The sequence below is a fragment of the Necator americanus genome, chromosome III, assembly GCF_031761385.1.
Source record: "Necator americanus strain Aroian chromosome III, whole genome shotgun sequence".
NCBI classification, from domain to species: domain Eukaryota; kingdom Metazoa; phylum Nematoda; class Chromadorea; order Rhabditida; family Ancylostomatidae; genus Necator; species Necator americanus.
The window spans coordinates 7,348,942-7,362,492 of record NC_087373.1 but is presented as its reverse complement, the minus strand read 5'-3'; the positions used below and the strand labels follow the sequence as shown (position 1 = coordinate 7,362,492).

The following is a 13,551-nucleotide window of genomic DNA, read 5'->3' as shown; positions in this document are numbered from 1 at the left end:
GAGGGATGAAAGGCTTGGTTGGCGCTGGGGCGGCTTCGAACCATCGACCGATCGACAGACAGACACAGCGAAACCTCTTATCGCCTGCGCTACACAGGCCCTTAGCAGCGAAAATCCATGAATTTATATTAATCTTACATAATCGGGAAAAACGCGAAACACGGTGCAGTTGCGTAAGCGGCTGCTCTCGAAGCGGCGCGGTGGGGAGAGCGGTAGAAGTCGAAGTGGGACCATCGCGAAATAAGGCAAAGAATGGTGTCAGCGAGGGTCCCTCCCCTAGATTCTAACCGCTACGCTACGCAGCACTGTTTCGAGCGCAACCGCTTACGCAACTGCACCGTTCTTCATGTCGCTTTGATCCGACTATGCTCATATTTGGAGCCTATTTGCAGCTCTAGGAGACTCCGCAGGAAAATCCATGAGTACATCAGTGTTCCTCTCGTAGAACTTCAAGAACAGCAAAAAAGACGAATTGGACGGAAAATGGGTGCAACGAGAAGGGAAACTATCCTGCAAATCGGAAATTTTTGAAAATCATCTCGAACTGAACGTAACACGCCGGAACACCTGATCATTAGATCACTCATAAGTTTTAACCAACAAAGGACAAAAAAATAGATTGTCCGGCATTAATCAGTTCGCTTCGGATGCGCCCATTCATCAAGTCAGTGTTTTTATGCTCCCGGAAAAGTCTGGTACCAATTTATCGAACCCGCAGGAATGAAGGGCTTGGTTGGCCCCAAAGCGGTTTCGAACTACTGATGGTGCGGCCACAGCGGCCCTCCAACCGACTGCGCTACAACGGCCTCTGGAATAAGTAAACCGCTGATAAAATACCTGACATTAGGTGCAATTGCGTGGGTAGTCGAAGTCGCAGTGGGATCCTCATTGGGTCTAAATGCGCCACGGGATTGAACGGAAATCTCATCGCGCCTCTTTGTGCGCGGTCGCTTCCGCAATTACACCATCGTGTGTGAGGCCGTATCGAGCCTGATGTGTACAGTACATGGATATAGTGATGAATATAACAAGATAATATAATAAAAAACGCTGAAAAAAAGAATCTGACTAACTATATTATGGGGCTCCAGAAGACATAAACCCCTCCGACGTATGGCTTGAGCTCTAGCGGGAGACATCTACCACATGGTCACAAAGATCAAGAAACATCGTGTAAAGCCTTGCTCAATTCTTCCTAATCGTACTAAAAAACAACTGCGTGGGAAACCGAATTATTCGCTATGAGATACGTTAGAACACCCCATCCCGGTTCTATCAGCAGTCTATTCATTGGCTCTGCTGATTAGACTGCTGAGGAGACCTCATCGACAGCTTGATGGTGGTAAAGCTGGTGGGAACAACCGCCGTTTTCCTAGCTGTTTTTCAGGACGATTAGGAGGAAAACCACTTTCATATTCGTAGCTTATGCCCAGGATTCTATATTCATAAACAGTGATCAAACATCGTCAATTCCGTGATACGCCGCCTTTAATAGCAGCAAACCACGAATCTGAGGTGGTGCGGATTTTAGGTGGATTTATATATATATATATATATATATATATATATATATATATATATATATATATATATATAATATATATATATATATATATATATATATATATATATATATAAAAATCCACCTAAAATCCGCACCACCTCAGATTATATATATATATATATATCGTATACGTATACGGGGTCGTAGATTATGGAGACGGGGGTAGTTCCGCTCATCTCTCCCTGTATCACTGAAAACAGCCGGCTCCAGAATGCTGTTTTGTATGACGCCATCTATTGCAACGCCCCACCCCTTGCGCCGCCTCCGCCTTGCGATTCGTCGAAAATCAATTCGGACTGCCCCGATAGGTAGTGGGGGACGCTACGCGTGCAAGGATGGCGCGCTTCAGTAGAAGGCATCGTAAAAAAAAACAGCATTCAGGGGTCGGTTGCTTGCAGTGATTCAGGGAGAGAGATGAGCGGAACTACCCCCGTCTCCATAATCTACGACCCCGTATACGGATACTCCACCTGAAATCCATACCACCCCAGATTCGTGGTATGCTGCCTTTAATAGACAGTTCTTCCCCTCTTCAACACTTTTTGGATGTTGAAATTTAGCATTTGCACGAGATGGATCAATGTTTTAGAAGTTTTTCTAAGCGCCGACCATCGTTTCAAGACGCAACGTTTCCTGTGCATTGCTCGGAAGCAATTAGACTTTCGGGAACACTTCGCTCGGCTTCTATATACTTGCACAAGAATGGAAGAACCGTGGAGCGATGTTTCGAGAATATGGCTCAGATGATATGGCTTCTACCATACCATACGTATCCGTAGGTGTGGACGAAGATAGGTGTTAGGATTAGGTACCTATTATCTTCAACGGTAGTTTTTAAAGAAAGAACCTAGTGGAACTTATAGTAGGGTCAAAACGACATGAAGCACGTACGCAATTGCGTACGCGGCTTCTCTCCAGGCGCTTACATGGAGCGTAGCGGCTAGGAGCGTGGTGAAACACTTGCTGGCACCATCCATCGGTGTGGTTTGCAACGGTCCTAACTTGGTTCCAACTGCTGCCTCCACCGCGCCATTTCGAGCGCGTACGCAAATGCACCGCAACTACACTCGTGTTTCATGTCGTATTGACCCGACTATATATAGGTGTGGAACTTTTCTTTTTTTTAAAACGGTCGGCTACCCGAACGCACCACCTTCGGGTAGCCGACCGTTTTAAAATCATAAAGTTATACTGAGGATAGAATGTCCCAGAAGATTTAGGACAAGACGTATAGTGATACAATCTGATTGTAATCAATGCAGATCATCCTTGTGATTACTGTAGATCATTAGGTGACCCGCACCTATATAAGGCAGTACCTAAGTAATTCTATAGGGTGTGAGTCAGTTAAAGGCATCACCCCACGAATCTGAAGTGGTGCAGATTTCAGGTGGAGTATTCGTATACGGGATGGGAGACTATGGAGAGAGGGGTGATTCCGTCCATTTCTTCCTAATTGCCGTAGAAAACGGCCCGGAAGATGCGGCGCCGCACAAGGCTGGCGCGCTCCAGTCGAACTCCCTGTAGAAAATAGTGCGCCAAAACGTCCGAAGCCGTATCTTTCGGGCCGTTTTTTACCGCAATTAGGAAGAAATGGACGGAATCACCCCCCTCTCCATAGTCTCCCATCCCGTATACGAATACTCCACTTGAAATCCGTACCACCTCATTCGTGGAGTGATGCCTTTAATAGACCTTTTTTCCATTTCCTATGCACTTTCACTGTGGACACAACAGAAGCAAGGAATTAAAATTGTTCTCCAGAAAGGAGAAGGGACGAAGCCGAAACATTAGTCGTAATAAAGTAATAAAATAAAACATAAAGTAATAAAATAAAATAATAACAACATTGGCTCCTGCTTCAATCTGACAAACGACAAGATAAAATTGTTCTTTTTTTCTTCTAAAGTATTTTATTCATCGAGAAGAGTTAGTTTTTTCAAGAAATAGAAAGAATAAGAAGAGAGCTTTACCTCAATAGCTATTAAAAAAAAAAACATAGTCTGTGCCAAATTTGTTCAAACTGCTGGCCGCTATGCACAAGGTGAAGCAAATCATGGATTTCCATTATGCCTATGTCTCTAAAAAGGGAATACTCTACCTCCAAAACGTAGCCCCTCATTCCGTATTCTGACTTTTTGGATGAACTACTTATTACCTGGGCGGGTGTAGCGCAATCGGTAAGAGGTTATGCTGTGACTGCACGATCGATCGATTGTTCAAACTGCTTTGGTGCCAACCAAGCCTTTCACCATTCCAGGGTCGATAAATTGGCTGCATATTTGCGTAGGAGGATAAGAACTCGCAGGTGTCATTCTTTAAGCTAGACATGCGACAGCGTTAGCTTCAAACAATTTTGAATTGAAGTGAACGCGTTGGCGCATCTCAAGAGGATTGATTAAAGGCATCACCCCACGAATCCGAGATGGTACGGTTCAGGTGGAGTATTTGTATACGGGATCGTAAACTAATTGCCGTAAAAAGCAGTTCGGAAGGTACGGTTTCGAACGTTTCCGGCGCGCTATTTTCTACGAGTTCGATTGGAGCGCACCAGCCTTGTGCACGCGCCGCATCTTCCGGACTATTTTTTGCGCCAATTAGCATGAAATGGACGGAATCACCCACCTCTCCATAATCTACGATCCCGTACACGAATACACCTGAAATCCGTACCAGCTCAGATTCGTGGGGTGATGCTTTTAACGCCAGACACTATTCTTTATCCTTTACCTGCAATCTATAGCTATGGTTTCCCCTTCATTTTTAGGTTTTCTATTTTTCGTCATAGAAACCATCAATCAATATGTTCAGCCGGGCGTGCGCGACGCTTCCGCTCTGACGCACGTTCTTTCTCCGCGTGACCCACACTCCCTCTCTTTGCCCTGCTCTGCTACAATTGATGTTCCATTGCGATCATCTTCGTGAAGAAATTCGACGCCGACACTGACACAATTTGGTAAGGATCGATAGGAACGTTTTGGATTCACTAATTTCATTTGTACAATGCTGCCTATCCTCCGTCCAGTAGATGGTCGGATCATACTATCGACCTTTACTTTGTTCTAATTGCTCATCAGGATTCATTTCTATCTTTACGTAGCATCGGACAAACTTTTTTCTCTCTCATGGATGGTTTCTGTCGTGAAATCTTCCAAAAAGTGTCTAAAGGTTGCATCGCAATCGCTATATTTATAGTTTTTGCGATTTTGACAAGGTATCCAAGGAAGCTCGTCGCACTGAAAGGAAAAGAAATGAAGGGAGCAAAACAGTTGTTATCGAGATTTGATGAGAAGAAAATATTCAATAGTTATTGAGTGCAAGACGAGGACAAATCTACATAGAAAATCCGCTTGTTCAGTGGAATTCAAAACGCAAGTTTTCCCGTAATATCGTGGAGGAAAAAAATATGTTTCATGTGCTAAGTCTCTTGGGATCTTGGCCCGTATCGATCAAAGAATAGGTGGTTTCAATTGAAAGTTTATTGCCCCAGAAAGACGACCACACGGTACCAGCGAATGCAAAGATATCCGTCCATTCGTATCAAGCAAAGAGTTATAGTCGGCTCAAAACGAATGAACATGACATGAAGCCCGGTGCAGTTGCGTAAGCGTCTGCGCTCGAAGCGCCACGGCAGAGCGTAGCGGTTGGAATCGAGGTGGGACCATCGCGAACCGGAACAATGAACGGTGATCCTCCCTCGATCGTAACCGCTACGCTCCACTGCGCCGTTTCGAGCGCCAACGCTTACGCAACCGTGCTGCACCTTGCACCGTGCTTCATGTCGTTTTCACCCGACTATGCAATAAAAAGGCCACCCCTACATAGTAGTTGAGATTAAGTAAGGTCCCATCGGTAAGAGGCAATCATCGCTAAGGTGATAGATTGTGTATGAGGATTAAAACTGTTGAAAAAAATGAAAATTGAGAAATTAAACACTTGGAACTGATAAGATGAAAAATCGTTAAAAGCATCACCCCACGAATCTGAGGTGGTGCAGATTTCACGTGGAGTATTCGTATACGGGATGGGAGACTACGGAGAGGGAGGTGATTCCGTCCATTTCTTGCTAATTGCCGTAAAAAACGGCCTGGAAGATGCGGCGCCGCACAAGACTGGCGCGCTCCAATCGAACCTCTTGTACAAAATGGTGCGCCAAAACGAATGAAGCCGTATATTCCAGGCCGTTTTTTACGGCAATTAGGAAGAAATGGACGGAATCACCCTCCTCTCCGTAGTCTCCCATCCTTTATACGAATACTCCACCTGAAATCTGCAGCACCTCAGATTCGTGGGGTGATGCCTTTAACTGGTTACAGACTTAGATTAACTCTCCTTTTTATTCTTCCAAAGTATCTTGTCACAACTTCGAGAAAAGAAGCTGTTTCAATAAAATAAATAAATAAAAACGGAGTAGCGTGGTTTAAACGATGAGATTTCATGTCTATAGATCTCAATTAGCATTCTACGCAGAGAAAACTTTACGAGAACACCGAATCAGACGTTTCTGACAACTAAACAGATATCTGAAACTGGAAAAGATATGGAAACATGGAGATTTCTCTAGATTCGAGCCAATGAATTTGATAATTGGTAGAGAAGTGTGCACCGACAGTGTACACAGATCACAAAAAAAGTCGTTAGGTTATCAGAAGAAATCCTCCGTCCAAAACTGTTATACCACATTACGACGATGTTCTACATCTCTTCAAAAATCCCGATCGATATCATCAATTCTGACCAAAGACTCGCCATACACAAAGAGACACTCCACATCTAACAGCTTTTTTAAAAATCCAGATGTAACGCCAATTCTTCCTTGAGTTAGTAAAAGGTTTGTTTCTTCCATCAAAGACACATTTAGCCATCCTTTCGGGCTATTTCTATTCCTGATGGACTCCGGTGTGTTTTTCGGAGGAAGATGGACTGAGCTAAACATAAAAACTCTCAACTAACATTCATACAAATGGAAAAACCAACTGATGAAACTCAACAATTCGGCGCGTCCCCCATACCTCAGGAATTCCATCTGGCCTCCGCAGCCCAGCAACTAGGACGATGACCTGAAGGACAGCAGACGCTATCGCGCCGCTGGTCCCAAAACGATGTCGGAGACGGTTATTATCGACCGACGCGGGCGCTGACGTCACGTCTGCGTCGACCTCCGCGGCATTCGGATGTGTCGGCGGTTCAGCGACGCGGTCGCCGTCATGTCGCGAGCGTGTCGTTGCGGTTTCTGAAGCTGTGCGACGCGGCTCTGGAGCGGTTGCGCGGCGTAAGCGTAGAACAGCGCGAACGGCGGCTTCTCGAAGCCTCAGGGTCAGCTGGTTCGTAGAGAGCGGACGGCATTTCTATACTGTTCACTGACATCCGCCATGTGTCCCCGCAACGCAGCATCCGTGAGTTCTTTGTGTGACGTCGTCGCGCACGCTTCAGAAACCGTTGGCGACATTGGCGACGTCGTTTCTCGTGTAATTTGTTGTTGTTTCGATCATCTTACACTTCTTCATCATCTTTGATATCATTCTGCACAGTCGTTTCTGTAATCGCGTCCTTTAGCATGGAAGTCGCGGGTCCCCATTCTCGGCGACCACAGACCACAGCGTCGCAGCCATCGGCGCAGGCGACGACGACGACTCGCAGCGGCGAATACCAGCTAACTGAGCTGAAAAATGTCGGAACGCGATCAGGTACTGTTCCCGCTTCTAACTGCTGAGGAATTTTGCTGACAGTGCTTCGAAACGGTGATGTAGCTGATATTATCAGCGGCATAAACAATGAAAGAAAAAGTTCATGAATTCGCACCAGATGATGAAGCATGAGTCATTGTCAGTAGTTTATTTCGATTTCCTAAACGTGCTTCTTTCATTGCTGCGATGTTTATTGGTAACATTCTTATTGAATTTATTGGTTTGTTGTTCGATGTGGTTTTAGAAAGATTTTTGTGAAATCGGATGGTTTTTCCTCATGTTCTTCCACGTCAGGCATATCCAAAGTCGAAAAATAACGTCCTCATTTGAAAAAATGGTTACCTTCATCGTTCTTTCTGCAAAAGATGTCTAAATGTCGTCCATTGCATGTGGCAAACCATCCAAATGATAAAACTTTGACTTTCCTATCTTAGAAACACCTATGTTTACCTATGTTTTCTTTCGCTTTGATGGGTGGCAGTTTCCCTTACCTTAACTCTTTTTTTCAGAAGTTTTGTTTACCAAAAGTGATAGCAATTTTTCGCTATGAAGAACTATCTTAAAAAATGAATGGGACTTTTATTTTGCTTCTGTTGAGTGAAATCCATGTTTGGCACCAGATCTGTGGTGTCGATAATGCCAAATATTATGCAGGTTTATTGAGGATAGGAGACTCACTTCCTCACAACTTGAATCCGATTAGGAAATTGTTAGATAATCTAGGGGAAATGTGAGCTTAGCCAGAAATTATTAAGCTAGGGAAATGTTAGTTCAGTCAGTAATTTCAAAGAAAAAAAAATCTCATAGATATAAAGTAATCTCGTCCGAATTTGCGTATGTAATTTCCTATCAGAATCGATGTTGAATGTTCGTGTTCACAATTAGCTTGGCCGCAAGCTGATTGGGAACCTTTTATGCACGTGATTCCATTTCATGAGTGAAAAGCATTCTCATCGTAATGATTATAAACTATTCAGGAATTCAATGATATTTTATTCTTCTTTATGTGTGAAGAGACTGCAAATTTACCAATGTTGAAAGCGTATTCCAGGCAGAATCGTTGGGAACGATTTCGAGCGTACTGAGAAGGACTTCCCCACCATTGAACCATCGATCGACGAAGAGTTGGTGTTGAGCGGAACGACTTCTGAGTCACAAACACGTGATAACAATGACGAAGATTTCCAGGTATTCTTGGATTCCACTAATTCGTTGTATCTCCTCGCTATCCACGTTTAGTTTAATTGCTTGTTTACAGCTGCGCCTAATCAATGCAGTACGTGAGAATCCTTGCCTTTACGATCCTCTGAACGAATTCTATCGGGATAAGCCAGAGAACAACAAATTCCGACTTAGAATATGGGATCAGATTGCCGAAGATCTACATTGGCAGTGTATGTTTCCCACACCTGCGCTATTTTTTATATTTTGTCTTAGTTGCGGGAAATGTGGGCAACAACAAGTGATCTTAAAGAAGTGTTCGTCTACACAACACCTCTGAAAATTGTTCGAATCGAACAGTCATTGCATTGAAATTTCTCAATCAACTGTTTGCAAGTTTTAGTACGGTTCGTTAGTACCGTGCAGTAGTAATTTTCTAAGGTTTCTTTTTCAATGACGATTTTGTCTTGTTTTCACTAGCCTCTCTCGTATCTCTAGGTACCTAGGTTAACCTAATCGATTTCTTTCCAGCGGATTTGAATTCTCTGATTGATGAGTGGGATCGACTGCGCGACCTTTACATCCAAAGAAAAACAGAACGAGCCGAGGTGACTCATAAATTCGTATTTTCCCAGTAACATTCCTTGTAATACCTATTATAAGTGCTTCTTAATTCGTTTGAGGCAAACGTTTGCCATTTTATATCCCCGCTTCATCTTTCGCTTTTGCTCTTTTTTTGTCATGTGAAACAAGTAAATTCAAAAAAGTACTGTAATACTCAAAAAGCAACATTTAGTCTCGTTGGTCTATAAAAAACTGAACTCGTGTTTTGAACCTGTATGATAACATAATCTCTGGATTGACGAGTTGTTGTCTAGTCCTAATTTTTAACATGAGCGCCTCAACTGATTGGAAATTCCTATCTAAGGTCTTTTATCTTGATCGACTTTTGAAAATAAGAGAACATTTCCAATTTATGAGATCCCATTTGAATTTGGAAGACATGGTATCAATCCTTGAGAAGGCCTTGTGAACATTTTTTCATTTATCACGGTCAGCTCTTTTGCATTACTTTTACATCTGTTTTTTTAAGGATGCCGACAGATTGTGCCCGGACGGAGATTTTCTATCGGAGTCAATGCAGTGGATTGACGAATACATTTTTGAAGATGCACGTGCGTTGTCTTTGCAACAGTTGATATATAGATGCAATAAGTTTGCCAGCACATCAAAGACGCAACTGTCTTTTTTTCATCCTTGTCCAGTATACGTTATTTTAGTTGTTATTTCAGCACTTTCCACTCAATCTCATTTATCCCTCTCGCCTTCGAATGCGCAGGATGTATATTTTAACGAGGTGAACCACGATGTGATGATCTCAGGGTGGGCATTTGATGCATTTTTCAAAATATTATTGATTTGAGTATATTTTCTGCTTTCAGATATCAGCAGCCGTCACAGCCGACTACAACTCATCAGCGTTTAGCACAGTCCGAATCGCAAAGTGGAGGTGATTCTAGTTCTAGGGACTATGAACTTGACAGAAAAGGAATATAGGCTATGCAATTATTGTAGGCTACATTCTGCTTCGCCAGTCAAGCCCTAGTGGAGGTCAAACAACAATCCGAGTGGTCGGTGGTAACAATGCAGGAGGAGAAAGTGCTGGCACACGAAGTGGAACAGCATCGACGTAAGTTTTGCATAATTTTGTTACAATTATGATTTTTCTCATTTTCATATTTTTAGTCAAGCTCAAAAGACGGCAACAGTCCCTGCTACGCGTTCTCAGCGTGTTCAGATTGTGAGTTGCATTTAGTTGGTGTTTAGTGCCCAATGTATGTCTGTGATAAACTAATTTTCAGACATCTTCCAATTCGCAATTCGTCCAGAAAGTTTCTCATGAAGGAATGACTGTCACTGCTAGTGGAAATGCTGGGATGGTTGGTAATGTAAAGAAAGGTGAGGGTAACTGTTCCTTATATAACCCTTTTCAGGCAAGAACGAAATCGATTACTATTCTCACACCAATAAGTACTGGTCGCTCGCCAAACACAAATCTAGGTTACTATGTTGAAAAACTGCAAAAAAAAACTTCCATATAAATGCAATGTTGGACGAATAAACGAGTTATATACTTCAACCAACACAACTGTATCAATTAACGAGGGAAATGTGGTTGTTGGGTAGAGGGGGCACTCAACTTCGCTGTTATTTCTGGAAGCTCGATCTTCTTTGTTCCCCCTCAGTGACTTCAACTTACATGCCATAGATGCTCAAAGACTAGTGCTTAAGTTTTAGGGCCCCGACTAACTTAGTTATTTACATACCGAGATAGGAGCGCGGTAGCGTGTCCCCCTACCCCTCCTTTCACAACTTCATTTTACTCCTGTTAACTGCCAGTAGATACACCGTAGATGTTATGTCAACAGAGTAACTGTGGAAGCGCACCGCGCAGTTTTGACGAAGTGGAGAACGATGAATGCGGTATCCAGCATTCTCTTCAGATGAAGTAACGTATCAGAATCACACTGCACATTAACGGTCTTTCTCTTACTCTTATTTAGACTCAACTTCTAACCCAATTGTCTTCATTTTGATCGCTCACATTAAGACAATATGTCCGCTTAATGAATCCACTAGTAGTTCTATCTCCAAGATTTTCTATTGAATTATAGTAACAATTGATCTCATTGAGAGCATTGGAGTACTTTTGGAGAATATTCCCGTCCCGAACGTGATTTCCATTAAGAGTTCCAATGACTTTGTAACTATTTTTGATTCTCCGTAAAATCACCTGATTTTCAGATACAATGACTATGATAATCGACCCTACCACGTACTACACAAATGGCGCTCAGAAAATGTACAGACTTGTAAGTGTGGGCGATGTGGATTCCGGGTAATGATTTGAGAGTGTTCTTTAAGTAAATTTTGTGTTTTCCACTGTAGCAATAGGTTTGAGGAACAGTTCTGAATGAAAATTTGAGAACCTGTATTAAAATGTATAAATCAAGGAAAAGACAAATAGCAGTTTGATATGGTGCTCCTGACATTGTATAAATTGTTTTCATAACTGACTATGATCTACTTTTTCTGAACACACTTCTTTTTTTCCTTCAACTGTACTCATTCCTTAATTTCAGTGGTCCACCGCGAAAACGAATGGCGGTTATGTCGAAATCGTCCGCTTCAAACCCTCAGCACAGTGGCTCCATAGCTAATGATGGGTCCTCAATTGATTTAAATAGTGGATCAAGTTCCGCTGCTGGTTCTCGCGGTCAGCTTGGGGATGATATCATTATCGATGATGGCATAGACGAGCGCACCGTCGTTATCGAACAGCATGGCAAGTATTTTTGACAGCCATGATTTCTTCTCGATATTAGAGGATCACGTATCATCTTCGTAATGCTTGCATTAGTAAAGTAATATGTGCGCTGACTTCCATAGAAATATATGAAATGAGCAATAAAGCACTTCCAGATTCAGACTCACCGTTGTTGGGCGATTCGCCACTCAGCACTATGATGGTCAGTGGTCATCAGGCTGTACCTCGGGGAAGTCAGGCACGCCACATGCAGTTGTCGGTAAGCGTATACTTTTTGTTGTGTTCTCCAATTATTCTACAGCGAATGTTTAGATGAGTGATCAGCTGCGACCACAGACACGAGTGGTAGCTTCACCTCAACACCACTCTCCTTCGCTTGGTTCAGGGTACCTTCAGCAAAGTCAGTACGATGCTGATCTTCAGTTCCAACAGTTCATCAGCCAGAACCTAAGTCTCCTTAATGACGACGAGGTGAGAGAACCGAATGGTTCTTTTAATTTGCCAGTTCCTTGAGCTTATATAAGGATGAATGTTCATCTGTAGACCCAAAGTAGTAGGTATTTCATCCCAACTAAGGGTTGCAGCAGAAAACAGTAATTCGTTGTCAGCTCACTAGAAGCGTAAATGTTCTCGTTTACAAGCAAGCCGTAAAACAAAATTGCTTTTAATTTGAGAACCTCCATAGAACATTCCCATGAACTTCGGTTAGAAAAACAATCGGAACGCAGTCCTCAGCACAGAGAAATTATGTCTAAACGTTTTCATCGCCTTATCTTAAGTCGTTTTTAACTTCTCTAATTGTACAAGAATGAGAACAATGCGTTAAAGCTGTTGGAACGCAGGAATATGCCGCAGAGCGTCACTTGTGATCATGTCAGCTATAGCAAGACGATCAATTCATGTCAGCATTGATTTTTTATAAGCGATACAAAAAGTTGTTAATTGATTTTATTGGTTGAGGTTTCGGCAAATCATCTTCTTCAGTGCTTTAAGTATGCGATTCAATTCACAATTTAAGTGATCAAATGTCTCCACAACTAGGCGTAGAAAATCCTGAACCTTCTTTTCTATCACTGACGTAGCGACTAGATCAGATGTCCCCGTAGATTGGCGAAGCTTAGCAGAGACCGCTGACTGATTGATCATTGAGATAGACAGATTCAAATGTCTCATTCAAGTCAGAAAAGCCATCTAGATTGGTGTCAGTTCTAATCGGGGGACATTTTTGACGCTACTTTTTAGATTGTGGCTAGGATTTTAGGCCTAGTTTCGAAATTGCCTTCGTCGTGTTCTGTCGATAACCTGAAAGCAACTCAAAAAGGGACTTCTCAATTGTGATGCAGCAAACAATATGAGAATTTTTCAGAAAGCTATCGCAAAGATGCATATCCAAAAGATTCTCATGGATGCTCGGTTTGGGCAAGGCACATGTCTTCGCATTATGCAAGAAGAAGAAATGGCGTCACAGGGAGATGCTGGAGCTCCGTCGAACGCAAGAGACGGTTCTCGACCGCTGGATATGTAGTGTGTCCCGAAGAGATACAACATCAATAGCGAGCCCCGGTACGCACTCTTAGTTCACTATCACCCGCAGATTGTAATTGAAATGGTCTCATTGTTACACCGTATATCTGTTGGCTTTAAAGCGTTATGTTTCATTTTATTCCCAGTTCTGATCACATTCGTAATTTCATCAATGGATTAATTCCAAACTAGCCCATCAAAATGGGTCCTCCTCTTTTTACACCGTCTTGTATTTCGGGTAAATAATCTTTTGTAGAAAATAAATACTTTGTATCCTGACTAATCGG

At 42.7% G+C, this 13,551-nt stretch overlaps 2 protein-coding genes across 4 annotated transcripts; one reads left to right on the top strand and one right to left on the bottom strand.

The window, feature by feature from the left end:
• Window positions 1-5,588: 5,588 nt before the first annotated feature.
• On the top strand, window positions 5,589-13,265 carry RB195_008863 (uncharacterized protein; the record flags this gene model as incomplete). 3 transcript variants are annotated; one of them, XM_064195573.1, is made up of 17 exons in its annotated part: window positions 5,589-5,711; window positions 6,956-6,960; window positions 7,121-7,251; window positions 8,303-8,439; window positions 8,510-8,645; window positions 8,944-9,020; window positions 9,506-9,587; window positions 9,705-9,795; window positions 9,855-9,922; window positions 9,988-10,102; window positions 10,159-10,213; window positions 10,275-10,371; window positions 11,218-11,311; window positions 11,556-11,758; window positions 11,902-11,999; window positions 12,053-12,211; window positions 13,107-13,265. In XM_064195573.1, 17 exons carry the CDS (start codon window positions 5,589-5,591, stop codon window positions 13,263-13,265), a joined length of 1,830 nt encoding a protein of 609 aa, XP_064046717.1. The 3 variants fall into 3 exon arrangements, with proteins under 3 accessions (XP_064046717.1, XP_064046718.1, XP_064046719.1); XM_064195574.1 differs by having other exon boundaries at window positions 11,896-11,999; XM_064195572.1 differs by lacking the exons at window positions 5,589-5,711; window positions 6,956-6,960 and having other exon boundaries at window positions 7,122-7,251; window positions 11,896-11,999.
• Window positions 6,270-6,590, bottom strand: RB195_008864 (uncharacterized protein; the record flags this gene model as incomplete). The annotated part of the gene is made up of 2 exons (XM_064195575.1): window positions 6,270-6,492; window positions 6,577-6,590. 2 exons carry the CDS (start codon window positions 6,588-6,590, stop codon window positions 6,270-6,272), a joined length of 237 nt encoding a protein of 78 aa, XP_064046720.1.
• Window positions 13,266-13,551: the final 286 nt, after the last annotated feature.